The sequence below is a fragment of the Sorex fumeus genome, unplaced genomic scaffold (genome assembly GCF_029834395.1).
Source record: "Sorex fumeus unplaced genomic scaffold, SorFum_2.1 ptg000003l, whole genome shotgun sequence".
Classification (NCBI taxonomy): domain Eukaryota; kingdom Metazoa; phylum Chordata; class Mammalia; order Eulipotyphla; family Soricidae; genus Sorex; species Sorex fumeus.
This window is the reverse complement of record NW_026606060.1, coordinates 27,308,527-27,330,435: the sequence shown is the minus strand read 5'-3', so window position 1 is coordinate 27,330,435 and position 21,909 is coordinate 27,308,527. Positions and strand designations below refer to the sequence as shown.

The 21,909-nt window shown below is 33.6% G+C and overlaps 1 protein-coding gene across 1 annotated transcript in view; it reads right to left on the bottom strand.

Moving 5' to 3' along the window:
• The window catches only part of PTPRQ (protein tyrosine phosphatase receptor type Q), a 229,001-nt gene that overhangs the window by 128,595 nt on the left and 78,497 nt on the right, over nucleotides 1–21,909 (bottom strand). Inside the window, exons 18-25 of the mRNA XM_056117635.1 lie at nucleotides 21,265–21,425; nucleotides 19,773–19,918; nucleotides 13,544–13,712; nucleotides 11,598–11,888; nucleotides 11,072–11,347; nucleotides 10,568–10,719; nucleotides 8,424–8,565; nucleotides 6,360–6,629 (exon numbers count right to left, since the gene is read on the bottom strand). Of these exons, the coding sequence (XP_055973610.1) occupies nucleotides 6,360–6,629; nucleotides 8,424–8,565; nucleotides 10,568–10,719; nucleotides 11,072–11,347; nucleotides 11,598–11,888; nucleotides 13,544–13,712; nucleotides 19,773–19,918; nucleotides 21,265–21,425 (1,607 nt within the window). The remainder of the gene's footprint in view (nucleotides 1–6,359; nucleotides 6,630–8,423; nucleotides 8,566–10,567; nucleotides 10,720–11,071; nucleotides 11,348–11,597; nucleotides 11,889–13,543; nucleotides 13,713–19,772; nucleotides 19,919–21,264; nucleotides 21,426–21,909) is intronic.

Sequence of the window (21,909 nt, the reverse complement as noted above, 5' to 3'; positions counted from 1 at the left end):
AATAAAATGAATGCTTTGGGCTGCAGCAATAGTACAGCAGGTAGGATACTTGCCTTGTTCATGGCAACCTGGATTTAATACCCAGCATCCCATAATAGTCCCCTGCGATGCCAGGAATGATACTTGAAGTGCAGTGGCAGAAGCAAGCTCTAAGCATAACTGAGTGTGCCCCCCAAAACAAACAAACAAAAATAATTAATATGAATTTTTATTAAAAAAATAAAATGTTTTATTTAGAAAATAAGCTAGTAAGAGAAAATTGATTTAGTCATAATCAGAGCTTATGTAGTCATCTCTGCACCATTTGAAGAAAGAACGAAATAGAGCTCTAATAAGGTACATATCAGGTACATTTCTTAAATACTGCTTAGGATATAGTGCACAAAGCTTTACAGAAGAGCATTAAAATATACAATAAAAAGAATTAAATAGTATAGGAATATCTAGAAGTACCAAGAGTAGAACACAAAAAGTATTAACTTTCTATAATTATACCTTCAAATTATAAAATCATAACCTTTACATTAATAGACATAAATTATGGACTACCGTATGATTCCTACATGTAACCTATAGCTACGATTACAGAAATAGCTAATAAAAGAATAAGTGCTAAAAAAGAATGCTCCTAAAAACCACAAATATTTTCTCTTAAAAGCATCCTAGGGATGTGCATTATTTTTCTTTTCATATTTTTAAAATTCTAACTTACTAACCTTGGAAAAACTTAAAATAAATTCAAAGTGTAAAACCTATAGTCCAAAAACAAGAGCAAGCTTTAAAAATACAATATTAAACAGCTGAATGTAGTAAAATTAGAAAATAGTGTGATTAGTACATATATTATTTACTTAAATTTCTAGGTATTAAAAGTTAAGTCTTGCATGAACAGGAACTTTGTTATATTTTATTGGCACATAATTTATATTTTGACAAAAAATGCTGTAGAAAGTAGCAAGCATGGTGGTCATCTCTTTTTAGGTCTTTGCTGAAATGTTGGGCTGTGACAATAGAACAGCTTAAACAACAAATACTAACATTAATTTTTTTCATACATTTAATCATTGCAGTATAAGTTCAGTAGTGCTTAAATATGACTGTGTTTACACTGAAAAGAAAAAAGTCCCTAGAAGCAATGCTAAGGTTGGTTTGAGAGTTGGTCAAATTTAGTTTTACTTTATATCAAGAGTAAGTACAGAGGAAGTGGGAAGAGCTGACTATAAACTAGGACAAGCCTTAGACATCAATAAATTATAAGTTTGAAACAGCCATTAAACTGCTTCTATTTTGAACAATAATTCTCTGGTTCTTATTAACAAATTAACAAATGATCCATATAAATCAAGACAAAGCTAATTTTTTAAACTAATAAGTATTTTGATCATAATTATAATTGCATGCTAGACTCGGAACTAAATTTGTAACATAAAATAATCTTAGTAGTCTTTGGAAGCAGTAATACTTATGTTTCATATTAATGACCTTTTATAATTAAAAAAATCTTTTATATTTTCCTGGGAGAAAATATCTATAATTTTGCTTGATAAAAGTATGTAAATTTTTTCACTAGAGTAAAAACTCTTATGAAGTTTTGTAAATTTACTAAGAAAATAATTACTTCTTTCCTCTGCAAATATCTAAGTGATTATAATGCCCAAGATTCTTTGCTACTAACTGTTCATAAAATGAAGACTAATGAGAGATAATCCCCACAAGCAAAGAGTTTATGATGAAATAAAGTGGTTCAAACTTTAACATGGGCTAACTCTGTATCTTATATCAATGAAGAATCTCTAAACTCTTATTTCTTAAACACCAGTCTCATAGACCTAGAATAGTCCCTCAGGAACACATCCTGTTTTGTTTTCTTCTGATTTTAGGTCACATCTAGAGGGCTTCAGGGGTCACGCCTGGCTCTGTGTCCAGGGATCATTCCTGTTGGTGTTTAGGATACCATATGTGGTACCAGAGATTCAGATTGGGATGTGCAAGCACTTTACTTACTCCACTATCTCTCCCCAACTGGCATGTACATTCTGATGCCACGTATCACAAGCCCAAACTTTACAAACATAAGTCTTTAGTAGCTAGTACCTAGAGCATAGTACAATATGTCCCATAACTGATTAATCTGTTGATTTAAAACTCCTTTGACCTCCACTCATGTGGCTTTTTATTTGTTTGTTTTTGTTTGGGGACCATACCCAGGATACTCCTGGGTTATTCCTGCCTCTGCAATCAGGTATGATTTCTGGAGGTTCACATAGGTTCACATATGTGGATACTGGGGACTAAATCCAGGTAAGCCACATGCAGACAAATGCTCTTTCCACTGTACTATAGCTCCAGCTCTTCATGGATCTTTTAAGTCTCAAACTGAAATCAACACAAATCCCCAGATTCTTTAGAATATTTGTACCATAGAGACGAGGTTAAAGAATAATAGAGTCAAATATCCAAGCCACAGAATCAAAAATTCACAAATTAGGAGACCCAAACCCTGACAACTGAAGTTAGAAAGGGTGATTGTTAAGAGGGTAGGCTTGGGGGGGTGTGGGATATAGGAGGGAAGCTGGGAATATTGGTGGAGGGAAGTTGACACTAGTGATGGGATCACTGCTGCAAAATTGCATGTCTATATTCCACTACAAATAACTGTGAATCACTGTACTTTAATAAAGTTTACATCAAGTGAATATTGTTTCTTGGAGAGTTTCTTTTAGTAAGTGAACTTATGCTTGGTTCCTGTGTAAGCACTAATGTCTGTCGTTTTGTTTTTAATTGAGAACCTGGTTGTTTATAAACCTCAGAAATACTCATGTCAAAATTATTATCATCTTTCACTCCTCTCCCCATAGCCTTCGGATTCTGACTTAGCTTTCATTTAATGATGAGGACAGTTTTACCTGATGCTAGACCACCCTGATGCAGACCACCTGGACTCAACTGTATTTCCTTCTCTTAGACTCTGCAGAGAAATGACCTGCTGCCCACCCACTGGGGTAGCACCTGTCAGCCCTCACTGGCCCTTTCTGACAATTTTTCTGTCCTCACTGCTGCACATCACCTGCCACCCAGCATAATCTACTCCAGTACATTTCAAATTTACAGAGCATAAAAATCACTTGGAGACATCATAAAAGCGCATTCTGGAGCTTTATTTCCTAAAGCTAGACTTCAACAAAACTGAAGTGAAGTTTAAGAATACAGCATTTCAAATATTCTCATGTAACCAAAGACATTGTAAAGGTTCATTTTTAGCTGGACTTTTAAGGACAAACAAAAGCTCTATCTGTACATATGAATCACAAACCCAACAGAACTGAAAATATAAGATCAAAACTACAACAACAAAACTTAAATATGTGCCTACCACAAGAGGTAGACTGGGGGTGGGTGGGAGAGAAATTGGGAGCAGTGGCGGAAGGAAGTAGACAGTGCTGTTGGGATTAGTATTGGAATATTCCATGCCTATAACTCAAGTATTGATAAATTTGTAAATTAGTGAGTGTCTAAAATTTTTTTAATGAGATAAATAGGGCTGAAGTAATAGTACAGCAGGTAGGGCATTTCTCTTACAAGGGACTAACCTAGGTTCCATCCTCAGCACCAGATATGGTCCTCTGAACCCTGATAGAAAATAGCCCTCAATGTAGAGGAAGCCTTAAGTGTCTCCCCAAATTAATACATTAAAGTTGCATTATAGGAGAAAAATAATTTAAAGAGAGCAAAACAATCTGTTGGGTGAAAAGGTCTTAGGTATTTTTAAAGAGAATGTAATCCATTATTAACACAGAGTAGTCTCTTAGTAAATGCTATTCTGAGTTGAAGAAATGAGATCTGTTTCACTGTATAAATGAAGTATTTTAGATGCAATCATCATGTGAAGAAATATAGTGTAGGGACATCTGAATGAATAAATAGACTACACCCATATCATAACTGGTGATGGGATATAATTTGCAAACAATAAAAGTTAAATATATGGAGTATTCTGGGGCATCTTATCACCTCTCTGCTTCAAGTACATATATATGTATACATATATATGTATATACATATATATAACACTATACCTTTTAAAGCATATTCAAAGTGAATAGGTGGAAAGATAATCTGGGCCAATGTGGGCAATATTATTGTCTCAAATATTACTACAGGAGGTATCAGGTTGTAGAGTAAGATAAAAATCCAGTCATGATGATTGTTGATAAGATTTGATTAGATATAGAAGAAAATGGAGTATCACTAAAATCAATTAAATTTGGTGTTTAATTGATCATCAAGAATAGTCTTAGAAAAGTGAGGAAAATAAAGAGAATTCATACAACATAAATTCTAGCTGAATATTTCTGAGGTTTATAAACAACCATGTTCTCAGTTGAAAATTTCTAAATATGCAGGTGTGCATGTTTGAATGCATGTGCAAAAGAGAAAGGATAAAATGAATGAGAGCAATTTGGAATCAAAATGAGCAGCTAGGTTTCTAAGAAGAGGAAGGCATTAATATCTGTTATAGGGGAATTAAAGAACATAAATAAACATGAATTTTAATGTAAAAGAAGAAAAACCAATACCCTGTGTTATTAATAAAATTAAAAATATAAAACATAGATTATAGAGTTATACTAGTTTCAGTAAAAGAATAGACTTCCCGTGGAAAACTAGTAGGATATAACCTAGAAATGCATAGAAGGCTGTGGAGATGTATAGAAAGAAAGTTTATAGTTAAATGAGATAGAATCATCAGCGGTTGGAGATCTCATGAACTCCAGCATACAGGCCACTTCCCTTGCATATGACCAACCTGGGTTCAATCCCTGGCATCCCATGTGGTCCCCAAGCCAGTCAGAAATGATCCCTGGGTACAGAGCCAGGAATAAGCCCTGAGCATCACCAAGTGTGGCCCCCAAACCAAAAATATCTTTTTGAAAATTAAAAAAAATTAATGAGATAGAAAAATTTGAGTTTTCACCCTATAATAATTATTATCCAGTACCTGTGGAATAAACAAAATCTCAGAACTGAAAGTCTTCTAGAATAATGACTTTCAACCTTTTTATACCTGAGGATCAGTGAAAATAAGGGAAAGATTTTGTAGATGGCCAAGGTAGAAATAAAAATAATTACTTAGAGCAATACTTTATGTATTGGCTTTAAAGCTAATATAATAAAATTAAATTTTATCTATAGCACCAAGTGTAATGCAGAGTAACCTATTGTGTCATGCGTTGTGTCCCCACAAACACCACCTCCATTCCCAGCACCGAAAGGAGGAAATGTCTGCTGATTCACAATTAAAAACATGAGTGACAACAAGTAAAAACATGAGTGACTCACAACTCTATAACATGAGTGTCAACAACTCAATAACAGGGTTTGAATTGTAAGAAATAAGAGATAAAAGTTGCTGGAATGCAAACACTCCTGCTGGGACAACACTGAAGAAGAAAAAAGGATAAGGATTGATTGTATTAGGCAGCATAAGGGTTTTCCTCTTTGAGTCCTAGAACTTAGTACTTGAACATTCATATAATATAAATGACAAAGGTTGTAGGCATATAGGAAAGTTATAGGTGTATAAGGAAATAGATGAAGTGAGTATTATACTTCAGGTACCGAAATCAGGGTATTTAGTACCCAATAAAAAGAATTGTGAAAATTATAAAATTGTGAAATTTATAAAATTTTTAAATGTTATGATAATTCAGTTAGTCCTCAACCAATATGAAAAATATATACTTAGGGGTTGGATCGACAGCACAGCGGGTAGGGTGTTTGCCTTGCATGCGGCTGACCCTGGTTCAATTCCCAACATCCCATATGTTTCCCTGAGCACTGCCAGGAGTAATTCCTAAGTGCATAGGCCAGGAGTAACCCCTGTGCATTGCCAGTATGACCACCCCAAAAAGAAAATTAAATACTTAAAGGAATAAAATTAAGCAGATCTGTCCAACCTCACTTTTCTTTCTCAGTTTCGCAGTACTGCAGAAAATTACAATGTAGACTATAGCAGCTCTTCAGGTAACACGTGAGATTAAAAAGTATGGGTTTTATTATTTAGAATATTTAGATAAAAATCCTTTCACCACATTAGATACATTCTCTGTGAAGATTTTAAATGGTATTTTAAATACGCCCCTCTCGGAGAGCCCTGCAAGCTACCGAGAGTATCTCGCCAGCACAGCAAATCCTGGCAAACTACCCGTGATGTATTTGATATGCCAAACACAGTAACAGTCTCACAATGTTACTGAGCCCGCTCCAGCAAATTGATGAACAATGGGAGGACAGTAACAGTGACAGTGACAGATCATAAACATTTACGTGTTTCAGGGAATTTAACTGTGATTACTTACCTGTTTCCGGTAGCGTGCTGATGTTACATGTACTTTCATCACCTTCACCAGCTGAGGTTGAGGCTTTTACCTTTAAGATGTATGAGGTGTTGGCAAGAAGTTTCATAAACGTATACGTGTGATCTTCAGGTGGGACTTTGGTGAAGTTTCTTTCTATTGCTATCATATAATATGTAATTATTCCATTTGTTCTTTTGGGTGGATCCCAGGTCACCAAAGCTGACTGCCAGCTAGTTGCAACACACTGCATATTCTGTACAATATCTGGAACTTGGATAAGTAAAAATCCCAAAGTTAAGATTTATTTACATGTATCAAAAACATTACTGAATTATTATTAACTACTAAGTCAAATTGTTTGTGAGTAAAGACAATGACATTTACTGTATCGGCCTTTATATCTGTACTCTACAAGTACGTCACAGGCTGAAATAGTAAACCTTTTCTAAATTATGTTGTTAATCCTTACATTGTTAAGCTATATAAAATATTGATATACACATATTTAATTAATATTAATTAGCACTAATATTCATTTAATAAATATATAAATATTAAAATAATATAAGCTATGCATTTACTGTGTATTTTTTAAGCATCAGTAAAAACTAAATTCTTCAATTTTAAGGTCTAGACTACTAGTAGAGTGCACAGGGTACTTGCTGGCATGCAGCCCACCTGGGTTCAATTCTCAGCACCCAATGTAGTGTCCCAAGATGAGCAGGAGTGATCCCTAAGTGCAGAGTCAGCAATAACTCTTTAGCTATACCAGGGTTGCCCCCTCTAAAACAAAAAATAACTAAATCTTCATATTCTAAGAGGTAGTGATTGATGTCTACCCTGTTAATATCTTAAGAGAGAGTACTTGTCTCAGTAATACTTTATTACAAAGTTTTTATGCGGGGGCCTCTCCTGCATGGCATATCATGCTCTGCCAATAGGTAAAGGTAAAGGCCCTCCCGTTGATCGTCGATTTGCTCGAGCGGGCCCAGTAACGTCTCCATTGGAGACTTTGTTGTTACTGTGTCTGGCATATCTAATACTCTCGGTAGCTTGCCGGGCTCTCCGATAGAAGACTTGCAAATAATTTGCTTTTATATTTTGATAAAATTCCTTATAAGAATGGTGAAAAAGTCATTACTCCATACTTCTTTAAAAATTTAAGATGGAAAGGAGGGGCTGGAGCAATAGCACAGCGGGTAGGGCATTTGCCTTGCATGCGGCCAACTCAAGTTCAATTCCCAGAATCCCATATGGTCCCCTGAGCACCGCCAGGGGTAATTTCTGAGCACAGAGCCAGGAGTAACCCCTGTGTATCGCCGAATGTGACGCAAAAAAAAAAAATGATGGGAAGAAATTTTTTTGTCAATTCCTGATTTTAATTAATTTATTCTTTTCTGAAATTTATCTAAATTTAATTCTAAGTAATCTAGTTTCTCAGAGCTCTATTATTAATGTCACAACCCATTAGAGTGACTTCAGATTGGAGAGATTAGCTATGTCCCATGGAATGCTCATTATCCAGTGTTTCCTAATGTTAGCATAGATTTTACTGTTACATTAAAAAGAGGATGGCTGAGGGCCAGAGAGGTAGTACACTGGGCAGGATTTATGCTTACAGGCATCAGATTGGGTTCAATTTTCAGAACCCCATATGATTCCCTGAACCCTGCAAGCAGTGATCTCTGAGCACAGAAGTAAGAGTAAGCCCTGAGCACAGCTGGGTTGTCAGCAAAAACAAAAATCAATAGCAAAAAAAGGACGATTTCTAAAATGTTTCTTAGTATTTCTTATTATGTGTTTTAAATAAGTATTTCTTACTGTGTTTTGAATATTCATAAATAATTCCAGAAATGTTTGATCAAGTCAATGGTGTATAATTTCAATTTGGAGACTGAAAAGTATAAGAGATGCGCCCACATGTAATGAATGTCTATACAAGAAATTATGCTCATTCAATAATTCCTGAATGAAGAAGTAAGGAAGGGATTCCTTTAAATATAAATAACTATAATTGATAAAATACTAAATAAAACATTTTAGTCCCCCCCACACTGTGTCTACCTGATTCTTGGGTTGTAAATTTTACTACATTACTAAACTGATTGCCATTTCCAACTTTGGTAAAGGCAGATATGCTGATAGAATAAGTGCTCACTGGCTCCAGTCCAAGAAGTTTGGCTTCAGTCTGAGAGCCTGAAATATTCTGAAATGCAGGAAGAAAAAAGTGTAGTCATTATGCTGTATCATCAAAAACGCATTTTAACTGGAAAGCAATTTTACTGTTTCAAAGTTATCCTCCTACATAGAAACTATGATTTACTATGCTGGGTACTTTTGATTGAAATAACAAATATGCAACTTCTTTGTATCACATGAGTAGATTTATCTGATGATACAACAGTAAAGGTTTCTAAGCTAAAAATCATTGTTCCCAGGGCAGGTTGCATGTATGTATGGACACAGACATGTGAACACACACGACACATGCATATACTCATTTTAATATCAACATAATGTAAGGAATGTATTTGATTACATTTTTAAAATTCTTGATTTTTTTCTGTCTGAATTTGTTTTCCCAAAAAGCCATACATAGCAAATTTTTTTAAAAATGGGAATATATTAAGAACAGAACAGGAGCAAAAGCAGACATTAGCGAACTTAAAACAAAGTGTTACTTATAAAATTTTATATTTCTGGAAAAAATATTCTGATTTTACTGAGTAATTACAGGCAAATTTATTCAAAATTTAAAGTAATGGAATAAATATACACAATGAAATACTATGCAGCTATAAAGAACGAAGAAACCATGCAATTCACTGCAACATGGCTGGAACTGTAAGATATAGTAAACAAAGTAAGCTAGAAGAATAAGGATAAACACAGATTATCTAACTTGCATGTGGCATAGGTATAGAGAATAACTGAACAATTGGAATGTTTGAGAGGGGAGATGCCTACTTCACCCTTAGTCCCAGTGTATAGGAAGAAGAAGGACAAAGAAGGAAAGAAATTGAGGGGGGAATACAGGTAGCAGTGAGGAACAGGGGTTGATAGAATATGAGTTCATCCATGGTATAAAGGAGTGGTATAGCTAAATATTCAGAATCAACAACACTGAAAACAAGAGATTTGATCATCACCAACCAAATGTAAAAATGTGCCTGTCAAGGCAGCAGGCTAAGGGTGGGGAGGAAGTAGAAAAGAGGATGGTAAGGAACCTAGGAATTCTGCTAGAGGGAAGAAGACACTGTTGGTGGGATTGGTGCTGGAACATAGTATGTCTAAAACCCAAGTATGAAAAACTTTGACAATCGTGTTGCTTGTCAAAGTTATTCATACTTTATAATACAGTAAAAGTAATAGTATGGTTTTGAGAAAGTTACTATCCCTAATTAATGCAACCTTAATCATTACCTTTGATAATTTTTATTCACTTTGTAAGTTAACCATGCTATAAAAATCTTTTACCATTAGAAATAAATTTTAATGGAATAATGAAGACAATGTTTTCTGGAGACTATCTATATTACTATTGCTATAACTACGTAATAAAAACCCAATGCTTAATTTCCTTTGGGGAAAAATAACAATTGCTTAGATAAATGTCTGTTAATTATACTAATTTGGCAATAAATTGGTAAGTATATTTGAGACTTTTTATATCAGTTCTTTGGCATTTTTCATTTATTCTGAAACCTAAAAATGGAGGAGGAAAAGGTATTTAATTATCAATCTAAGTAACATTGAAAGTTAAGAATTAATGATAAATCCAAAAGACCAATTATCAAGGTATTAATGATATAAAGAAAGGTTAACAGGAGCATTTTTTAAAGGTTAAAAAATTATTGGGTAGATCTTTCAATAACAAGTAGAAATGTATTATACTTGAAATGATAACAAGTTTTCAATAGTGTGAAAAAATCTACTATATACTTTCCACATCAACAGAAGGGTGTAATTATTTTTTCATTTGTAAATATCTAGATGTTACAAAGAAAATAATTCTATGATGTAGTGAGTTTCAATCTTGGTCAAATGATTTCTGTCTTTTCCAGAGCACCTTTAAGTTGGAGGAAACAAGAAAAAACTCCTTTAAAAAGGTCTTTATTTAAAGTAGTTCATCTTTCCCCTGCATGTCGAAAATATTTCACTGAATTTCTGAAATTTGAAATATATATGCATTGTTATACTCAACCTACCTTATAAAAAACAGTATCATTTTCATGTTCATGAATTTTAAAACTATATATTTGAATAATACCGCCTGGAACAGGACTCGGGCTCCATTTCAGCCATACAAAGTCTGAAGTGTAGTTGATTAAAGTCAAATTTTGAGGAGGTGCTAAAGGCACTGTAGAAAAACACATTATAAAACTTATATTCATATAAATTATTATAAAAAGATTGTCATTAGCTCCTGAAGACACTAGCAAAGATTTATAAAATTCTATTTTAATTTCAGAAATAAGTGTCATAAAAATGTTGTTTTGTGTACTTAGTAGTTTAGTAGTTCCAATGAAGTTTTAAACAGAATGTTTTGTTCTGAAGCTCCATTTTTTTTAAAATAATCTGCAAAAATGAAATAGTTGTAAGTCTGTTACAAATAGATGATCAATATCCTTTTGTTTTCCGTGCTGATTCTTAAAAAGAGATCAAAGTCTGCAACTGCGAAATTGTTTCAAGAAATGTGAATTTTGGCTTACCTGATACATCTGTGTAAAAGAAAAGAATACTGGAAGGACCGAGGCCTTTTATAGTTCTTGCAGCAGCAAAAAAACTATATAACGTAAATGGTGAAAGATCTTCCAATATTATATAGTTATCAGAAGTAATTAAAGAATAATTCTCAGCTGGTCCTTGCAAAGTTAAATCATAATTTATTATTGCACCATTTGGTTTTACTGGGGGATCCCAGGATAAGAGAACTGAGGTAGAGGAAAGGTTTTTAAAAGTGTTGATTATTGGTGAAGTTTCTGGGACTATAAAAGAAAAAAACAATATTAAATGAAGCAAAAGTGAATTAGCATTAAAAAGAAAAACTAATAATAATGACATTTCTTTGTTGTTAGCAGATAATTATTTTAAGAAACTTGGAGATTTCTAGCTACTGAAAATATAATTATTTAAGGACAAAACAATTTATATAACATGAATAATGTGTCCTCTTAGCAATGAAAGTTAAAAAATACCAACTATTGGCTTCATATGTAATAGAAGGATCCAGCCTACCATCCTCCTCGGTTCTGATGTGTAGCTGGGCAGTATACATATCAGAGAAGCCTTTTTCTGTTGATGGAGTGATTTGGAATATATAGTCAGTATATTTTTCCAGATTGTCAAAATACATGCTTCTTCCATGTGTAATTAGAGGTGGTCTCATTTGGCCAGAAGTTTGCTGTAAGCTCAGAGAAACATAGTAGAAGACTAGACCATTCGGCTGAGACGGTGGGTACCAGCTCACATTTACTGCAGTCGATGAAATGGACTCATAAGTCAGGTTTCCAACAAGCCCTTCAGGGACTATAACAGGTAATGTGTAAAATATAAACATTATCAGGCATCACCCTAAAACACTTCAAGTGAATTCACATACTGAGGATAATTGTTGAAATGACCTCTACGACATTATCAAGTTCTGACATTCTTTAAACGCACATGTACTAAGCATTGCCTATTATAAAATATCATCTAAATAATACAATTTAAAGCCATCTAAAATAGTCCCTTTTATCTTTGATATGTGTGAGAATGGTTTATATATAAAATTCTTCTGGATTTTCTTTTCTACATCATGGATATTATTGGGATATATTTGTCCCTTACAGAGTACAGGTTCCAGCACCAACCCCACTCTACCCAGATTCATGAATATTCAAGTCCCTTCTGTAAAATAGTGAAATGTTTGCATATAACGTAGGTACTTCCTCCCATATATTTTAAATCTTCTAGAGTTTACTAACCCACCTAATATAATATAAATGCTATGTAAATTTTTGCTTTATTGCATCACTTAGGGAATGATGACTAGAAATAAACATCGGTATGTTTACCACACATGGAACCACTAGGGTTCAACACATAGAATATACTTTTGGTCTGTATTTGGTTACATGATGGATATACTAACCACAAATGGAACCAACTAGCTTATTACTCAATATTTTATAAATAATAATTTTAGTCTCTCTCTATTAAAGATTATTCATATCATACGAACAGGGATATATAAGAGTTCTCAACTGAAACAGCACATATTGTTCATTATTATTTTAACTGAAAAAATTTATACATTGGTGAAAATCTTGGCAGAGGACTGCATTTAAATGATACTGAAATGACACTGACTATATATTGCACTAAGACACTCTTGGTAAATATTGTCCAAATGTCTATTTTCATATTCCTTCAGATCTTGTGTTGCAACAAGGAAAGCAGTCATTATTTATATTGTCTGTCAATTTGTAATTTTCAGATAACAGACATGGAGTTTTACTCTCAGCAAAAAGTTTTGGTCAGTGTTATTTCTACATAAGCAACTAATGTTTAAGAAATAAATAAACAACAGGAAAATCCACAAGAAGAAACAGGCATTGCATGTACCGCAGTAGTATTAAACCTAAAATAAAAAGAAATCAACTACTTTAATCATTATAGTTTTCTAAATATTTATCTTAAGCAGGGGTCTGCTGAAGCACCATACAAGTGATGTCTGGGATTTATAAAAGACCTTTTGGGCATATTAGTCACACCAAGATTTAAAAAAAAAAAAAGATGCTGCCTAGAGTTCTGTGTGAATTCAAAGGCTGAAAAGAAAAAAATTGCTAGTGAAAGAAGAATGCGGTTCCTAAAGCAAATAAAAGTTTAGTATGTTAATGATTGAAATATTTCATCAATAATACATCAGTATTCTCCATGTCTATACTGGAGGTGGCTATATGTTCCAAAGCAATGAAAGTGATAATTTTCATAATAGATGACTGCAATTTTCAAAAACATAAAAAGGTTTTTTATTATAATAAGTTTATAGCTATTTTAAAGCATTGTCAAACTTCTATAATGATTATGTAAATGTGCCTAAAAATCAATTTTACCACTAACGTAAATAACAAAGTTATTTGAAATTAAAGTTTTAAATTAATCCCATTAAAAGTAATGGATGCTTTTTGGTTACATACTGTCTTGATCTGTATAAACTTGAACTATATCACTGCTTTTATTCCCATTTCCAACTGAAGTACTTGCTGTTACCCAAAGTGTATAGTAGCTGTATACTGCCAGTTTATCTATTATTGCAGAAACGGTCATATTGTCAAAGTCATTGGTTACTTCATGGAGTGAAAAATTCTGCAAAATAAACATATCATTTTAATTGCTCAGAACATATTCTAAATACACTAAACATTTCAAAAGAATTATCACCCATGAATTTTTAGTTTCATTTAATGCTGGGGCTGGAGCAATAGCACAGTGGGTAGGACGTTTGCCTTGCACACGGCCGACCTGACCAACCTGGGCTGGATTCCTCCGCCCCTCTTGGAGAGCCCTGCAAGCTACCGAGAGTATCTCGCCCGCAGAGCAAAGCCTGGCAAGCTACCCATGATGTATTCGATATGCCAAACACAGTAACAAGTCTCACAGTGAAGACGTTACTGGACCCTCTCCAGCAAATTGATGAACAACAGGAGGACAGTGACAGTGACATTTAATGCTAATTTTTTAGAAAAAATATATTAGGCATTTTTATTGTGATCATTAAAATAGGAATATATTTATACTAAAAAAGCAATTACAAAATCAACTTAGAGAATGACAAAATAAAAGGAAAAACTACAAGCTTAGTAACTGAGAATTTTCAATGAGCAATTAAAATTGCTATAGCAATGATGCTGAGGGTCAGTGAAACATTCAAGTAGTTTTCAAAACAATGACTTGTTAAGCATTTTTTGAGTATTATAATATATTAATTGGGCTGGAGCGATAGCACAGTGGGTCAGCGGTTTGCCTTGAATGCAGCCAACCCGGGTTCGATTCCTCCCTCCCTCTCGGAGAGCCCAGCAAGCTACCAAGAGTATCCCACCCGCACAGAAGAGCCTGGCAAGCTCCCGGTGGCATATTCAATATGCCAAAAACAGTAACAATAAATCTCACAATTGAGATGTTACTGGTGCCCGCTTGAGCAAATCAATGAACAACAGGATGATAGGAAGTGCTACATAATATTAATTATTTTCTATGAATGATAAAGAAATTATTAAGCTGTTCACCTTTCACTATGATCTCAACTAGACAGCTTTATCTTTATATTGTCTTGAGAAAAAAATTAAGGAAAGTCACATGAACTCTCATATTTGCAGAGTAAGAATAACTTTTTGTTTATTTGGGGGACCTCACTTGGCAGTGCTCAGGGCTTATTCCTGGCTCTGGCAGGGCTCAGAAGACCATACAGGGTGACAGTAGTTGAACACAGGTGTACTGAGTACAAGGCAAGTGCCCTAACAATTGTATAGTCATTCTTGCCCAGAGTAAGAATAATTTAAAAATCATGTTCCCTGACTCCTAAGGCATTCTTTGAATTCTTAGCAATTTATAAAATCTTTCTCCTAAGGCATTCTTTGAATTCTTAGCAATTTATAAAATCGTTCCCTTTCTATCTAAATTTTAAAGACAAAGTACAATAAAATTTCAGTGCCAGAAAGGAAAATAGACTTAAAATCTTTTAAGCAATGAATATAAATCATATTCTAATGTTTATCAACAGTGAGAAATCTTAATCATTCTAATTTGCACAAAGCCGATAGTACAAAAGACCTGTATTCAATTCTGACAGGTATCCCTGGGCAAATATCTCTTGTCAAACATCTCCCCCAGCTATAAAATAGGAATAACCATTTCCATTTCCTAGAATTTTTAAGGATTAGATGATATAAAGTATGTAGCAATTAATAACAATCCCAACACACCACCAAAAATCAATGATAACAATTAGTTCATGCAAATGAACAGCAAGATAATCAAGTTGACTAAAATCTATAGTTAGACAAATCCTGCAATATATCAACAAATTAAATTCAGGGCCTGGAGCTATAGTATAGCAGACAGGATCCTGCATATGACCAACCGAGTTTGATCCTTACTACCCCTTCTGTTCACCTGAGCCTCACCAAGAGTGATACTGAGCACAGAACCAGGAGTAAACCCTGAGCACTACCAAGTGAGACCCCCCAAAACAAAACAAATTACTGTACCCTGAGTATGGCTGGTTGTGACCCCCAAACCAAAAGAAAACAAAAAACATTACATTCTGCATTTTTCCTTATTTTTTGGACAATATTTTGTAAATATAAAGCATATAGTAATCTTGCACAAATTATGATGAATGAATTTTAATATTTTCCAATACATCTGCTTTACACATAGAGAAACTGGGTTACACTAAGTATATAAGTTTCTCTTTAAGATATTAATTAGTTAATTAGGGCACTTGACTTGCACGAGGCAGACCTGTGTTCCATCCCTGGCACCCCACATTGCCCCCAAAACCCACCAGGAGAGAATCCTGAGTGCAGATTGAGGAGTAATACTTGAGCACTGCCAGTTGTGATCCCCCCAGAAGAAACAAACAAAAAATACTGTAGTTTTTTGGTGTAAGTTTTAATTAAATGGGCACATTTAATATGTGCAGTGTAGAGGCGATCAGGGTTGCAGTTTTAATTTTTTTTTGTTACAGATTATTTTAAAACCTGATGACCTTGACTACTATTAAGACACAAAGTATAACTAATAACTAATTTCTGTTGATTATATATTGCCATATACAACATGTAGCAAACTTGGAATTATCTCAACGATTCATATGATTATTTCACTCATTATTTTGGAAAAAAATGAATTCCTTCACTCAAGTTATTTACTTAAGACCTATTCCTTTGCTTATTTGAATATAGTCAGAAGATATTTAGTAAAAGCTTTTGAATCTGATTACTCAATCAGCATTTATTCAGTGTCTTTTTAATATAAAATGACAATACTACATCAGGCACACTAAGGAGAAATGACATGATAAGTAAGTAAAAATTAAAGTGTAGGAATTATCCATTATCAGAACAGTGTGTAGCAGCTAAAAAGAAGAACAAGATGAATTGCCAATTAGTGGAAAAGATAAAATTTCACCAAGGTAAGTAAAAGGAAAAGTCATTTTAGTATAAACGCAAGTTGTCTGCCATTATACTAATATATTTATGCAATTAAAGATTTATTACTGAGTCAGAGTGATAGTTCAGCAGGTGGAGTGTTTGCCTTGGACATCATCAACCTGGGTTCAATCCTTCACATCCCATATGGTTTGCCAAGCATGGGCAGAAGTCATTTCTGAGTGCAGAGCCAAGAGTAATCACTGAGCATCACCAGGCACAGCTCCCAAATTGCTGAGTTGCTCTTCAAGCCTAGGTTCTCTCATAATAAGTATCTCATTTGCTTTTCTCTGTCTCTCTATCCTTTTCCACTCTAGGGAAGCCAATTTTCTCTTAAAACACTTACTTTCTCTTTTTCTTTCACTGTAAATCTTTCTAAGCTTCAGTAAAAGCTACCTTGCTTCACTAAAATAAGTGAACATTTTTTTTTTGAGAAATAAGTAAAATATTTATTACCATACCCATGAAGCACTAGAGGGTAACAGAGGGTCTCAGGGGATGAAGACCTTTCGGATTATTTACTATGACAAAAGGAAGTTAACATGTAGCAGATACCTGAAATAGGATAAGGAGATAACAGGAAGTCTACAAATATCTGAGGAAAGGACAAAGAAAAAGAAGATGAGTTTTTCACTAAATAATCTTCATTTTGATAATTTCTTCTATTCTCTACATCCAAGAGAGAAGATTTGTTAGTGACTATTTTGACACTAATTTTAAAACAAACTGAAGTAACAAAGCATGGATGAATTTGAAGCAATCCAAGACTGCTTCTGAAGTGTTTTAACACCAGTAGCCTATGCCCTCTTGCAGCTGTCCTACTTAAAAGCATTCTTAAAATTACTTTAAAAAAGATTCTGTTTTTTTTCTAAAATAGAAGAAATGCAAATGGGATCCCATTATACATCTATGTTTGAGAAAGTAAATCATGCTGAATAAAATAAGATCATGTTAAAACCGTAGTTTGATGCTTATTCTCAATTATTTATAAGTAGACAAAGATAAGAACAGTAAAATCATGGGTTAGTCATTAGTTAAACTGTGTAGAGGCTAAGATGTAGAGCTATAGTGATGAAATTTTGGTAAAAGTTTTGCTAACTCCATAAAAGATTTAAAAATCTGCAATTTTAATAGCATCTATGACTGAAGGATACATTATGAAATTCACAAATAATAGTGTGTTTTTAAAAATCACATTGATGTCCACTGAGCAGAAAAAAACAAAGGAAAAGCAGAAACTGATAGATTTATGTAAATAACAAACCCTCCTTTTTCCTATTTCTAAGGCATTTGTTTCTAAAATAATCTATATCTCTTTCTGCACACATATATATATAGTTCTTTATAAAGTTCTCTATATAAAGTTCTTTTAAAAACTATGTATATGTACATGTTTTTATAAAGTTCTTTTATATACATACTACATTCTTTATATATACATATACATTAACATATGTATATATACACACACATGCTTTTTTTTTATAAAGAACTTTCTTTTGGTATAAAGTTTTAAATAGTTACAATTTACATTTCTATTCTTAGAGGCCCTTAAATAGAACATAAAAACCAAGTGATATTCTGCACTTTCTTTAATCATTGTGGGTTAGTCCGAAGAGAGCTGAAAAATTTCTGCTCTGACCTTATTCACAGCCCACAGTGTAGAGCTTACTACTCACATCAACTGACTCTTGTAACTAAATTTGGGTTTTCAGTTAGAAATAATCAAATCAGAACTAATAATAATTCGTCTCTATTATTTACCTACTTAAAGGAATACCTAAAAATGCATGGCCTGGATTATAATCAACATAAAGAGTAAGGTACATATTGTAAAAATTGCAGTATTTTTTCTAACAGTGTTTTCCATATACAATCTAACTCCCCATTTCTGATCCAGTCATAAATACCCCAGTTCTCCTTTCTTCATAAATTAAAGTTTCATGAACATTTTTGTGAAATAAAGGGACTGTGTTAAAATGACATCACTTGTCTAAGTGAAGCACGTATTAGCTATTTTCATTAACCATCTTCACTTAGGTCCTAGAAAGTATTTACCTGTAAATGGCATGACCCTAGAAACTTGCATGCCTCAAGTTAAGCAGCAATATTTATAGTGGTTTTATTACAGCTAATTAGTAGCAACAGTGACAGTAACAGCAGCTGTAGTAGTGCACTGTGCTTGGAATTTACTCTGGGGAAGCTTGAAATGCTGGGTACCAAATGCCAGGTCGTCATGAAAAGTATGTGTTCATCCCGTTGACCTTTCTCTCTGTCCAATCTTAAATATGGGCAAAATATTAAATAGACATCACTTACCATTGTTCAAACATTTGAAGTGGAATTTACGATATCTAAGATCTTGAAACAATCCCACATCAATTAAGAGGTAGATAAAGAAGTGGAAAGTAGATTTAAAAAGATGTGGTATTTGATCATTGTATAATTGAAACCCAAACACAAAAATTTGTAAATCTACAACTGTACTTCATGATGTCTCACTAATAAAAATTAAAAAAGATGTGGTATTTGTACAGAATGGAATATCACTTCTAAGAAAAGATAATTCTTACCTTTGCTCTAACAGGGATGAATCAGGGGTGAAGAGAAGCTATACAATATAGCTATACCAAATCAGAAGGATGATCTCAAATAGATGGTAGAAAAGAAATAAAGCAAAGGGAGAGAAAATGCCCAATGAAAACAAACCCTTAAACCGAGCCTATCAAAAATGGAAAAAGTCAACAGACTGTGGCTGAAAAATATTGGCACTTCGGTGGTAGATGTGTTATAACATAAATAAATAAATACTTATTTAAAACGTTATAAATAAAGTTCAAAAAGACTCAAAACTATAAAACCTATTTGAAATAAAGATCTATTTATTAAAAACAGATATAAAATATAAATCTATTCTAAATAAAGTGCTGACACTGGAGCTTGACTATAGAACATGTGCCTTGAATATGTAAGGTCTTGGACTTGATCCCTGGCACTGAAAAAATATATAAGCTGAAAGAAAAAATGTGTATTTGAGAAAAATTTAAATGTATTTGACATTCCTTTGCTGTATTTCTCTACATTCAGAGAATTTTAGAAAGTGTCAATACATAATTATTACTGCAAGATAATTTCTTCCATTGAGCCACATCTTTATTTATATCATCTGAAAAACTGAAGGTTGTTAATAAGTGAGAGAAGACTTAGGCCTTACCTTTACAAAAATACCCGAATTATTTCTATAATAAATAGAATAATATTGTATAATTCCATTTGGTTTTGAAGGAGGTCTCCAAAAGAGAAGTATTGATGAAGAACTGATATTAACATAATGAACATCTTTGGGAGGATCACTTGGTGCTATAAAGAAACAATTAAAAAATAGATATGCTGCAGTTCCAAATCATGTTTAAAATTTTTTGAATAATACCTGCCTTTGAAAAGTACTCTTTTTACAAAATTAGAAAAAATTACCACTTACAAATGAGAAATAAAATTCATAAGACAAACACCTCTCTCGTACTTGACCATTGAAATAAAGAAGTATAGGATGGATGAGAAGATTCATTTCTTCCAAAACAAACCTATTCTCCTGTACTTGAAGACATTATAAATTTTTTTCAAAAAAGGTCATGTAACATTAAATGCTAATTTAATCTAGGATTTATAAATTAATCAATAGATATCAAAAGCAGAGTCTCCTGCCCCTATGCCTGGCTGTCCTCACCGGGGCCCCTTGGAAGGGGGCTGGTTGAGTTTCCCTCCCCACCTCGAGCAGAGCCCTGGTAGCTGAAGACTTCCAGAACCAGCCATAGCCATGCTGAAACCACTCTCCATACGTCCAGACAAGCCTCATGCATGAAGGAACCAGCAGAGGAACCCAGGCATGCGGGTCCCTGGGCCTGAGATCTCCAAGCCTGCTTGGATCGGGACTGGGCCTTCTCCACTCAGATTTCCCATCTTCCAGTAGGTAGGCGTTACACCCACCAGCTGCTGCCAGCTCCAGGTGGTCCTATCAACAACAGCCAAGACCCAGAGACTATAAAACCCAGCTCCTGGAAGTGCGAGGCTACAAATGCGGCTGCACAATATCTTATTATCTCGTTTTTACTTCGGAGAACCCGGCAGGCTACCGAAAGTATCCTGCCCGCACAGCAAAGTCTGGCAAACTTCCCATGTCGTACTCAATATGCCAAATACCAGTAACAATGATAGGTCTCATTCTCCTAGCCCTGAAAGAGCATTGAATATGGCTCTTTTAAAATCTCAGGGCTAGAAAGAAGGACACGTTACTAGTGACTGCTCGAGGCAATTGAGGAACAACAGGATGATCATGATCGTGATGATCGTGATCATGATCAAAAGCATAGAGTTTATTTATTGCATATTTTAAAATTAACAACATAAAATTCTTATGTCAACTTCTGTGCTAAATGTATTTAGAGATACATACTCAATCATCATAAGCACCACAAAAAATAGATACCATATTGTTTTCAGAATAAAGTTGGTGAATTGAGTTACAGAGGCATTAACTGATTTTTTCAACATAACACAACAAGAAAATGACCAAAATATAAATTTATATTTGAAGATAAAATATTAGGCTTAAAAATACATTTTTATATTTGACACATTTTTTCCTGAATGTAATATTTCTTTATTTCTTTATTCTTATATTCCTTTATTCATCCATATATACTTACCTCCCTCTGGTGTTTGAAATTTAATGATATTGCTTCTTACTTTCCCATCACCAAATCTGGTGCTAGCTGTTACATAAGCATTATATTCAACATTATAATCCAAATCTGAAAACTCTAGTGATGTTTCAGTTACATTTATAGATTTTGACAATGAGCTATCCCTAAGTGGAAAAAAAAGAGAGATCATTCATATTGCTTATTTTTTTATATTACTGATTTTTAAATTAAGCATCACTAATTCAATTTTAAAATACAGTAAAAAACTATAATTCATTGAAATACATTAATCTTAATTAATAGAGTGGAGACACCACTTATTATTCAGCACTTAAAAAAGTTAACAGTATAATACTTCAATAAATAAACTTCTTTTGCTTTCAAATATATTTAGCGATTTGGTCTGGTGTTAGTATGTCATTCCTATTTTCCTAGGCTGATTTTAGTGAATTTCTAGGATACAGTTTACTCATAGTAACACTTACTTTGGAGCAATTTAAATGAATAAATATATGAATAGTAGAAAGCCTGTGGATTTTCCTATATTTAACAAGAAAGAAAATAAAAAAATAATGGATATATAAACATACATAAAAGAAAAAATTGAAGTTCACATCTCACTACAATGAAAATCTTGAAGTATTTATG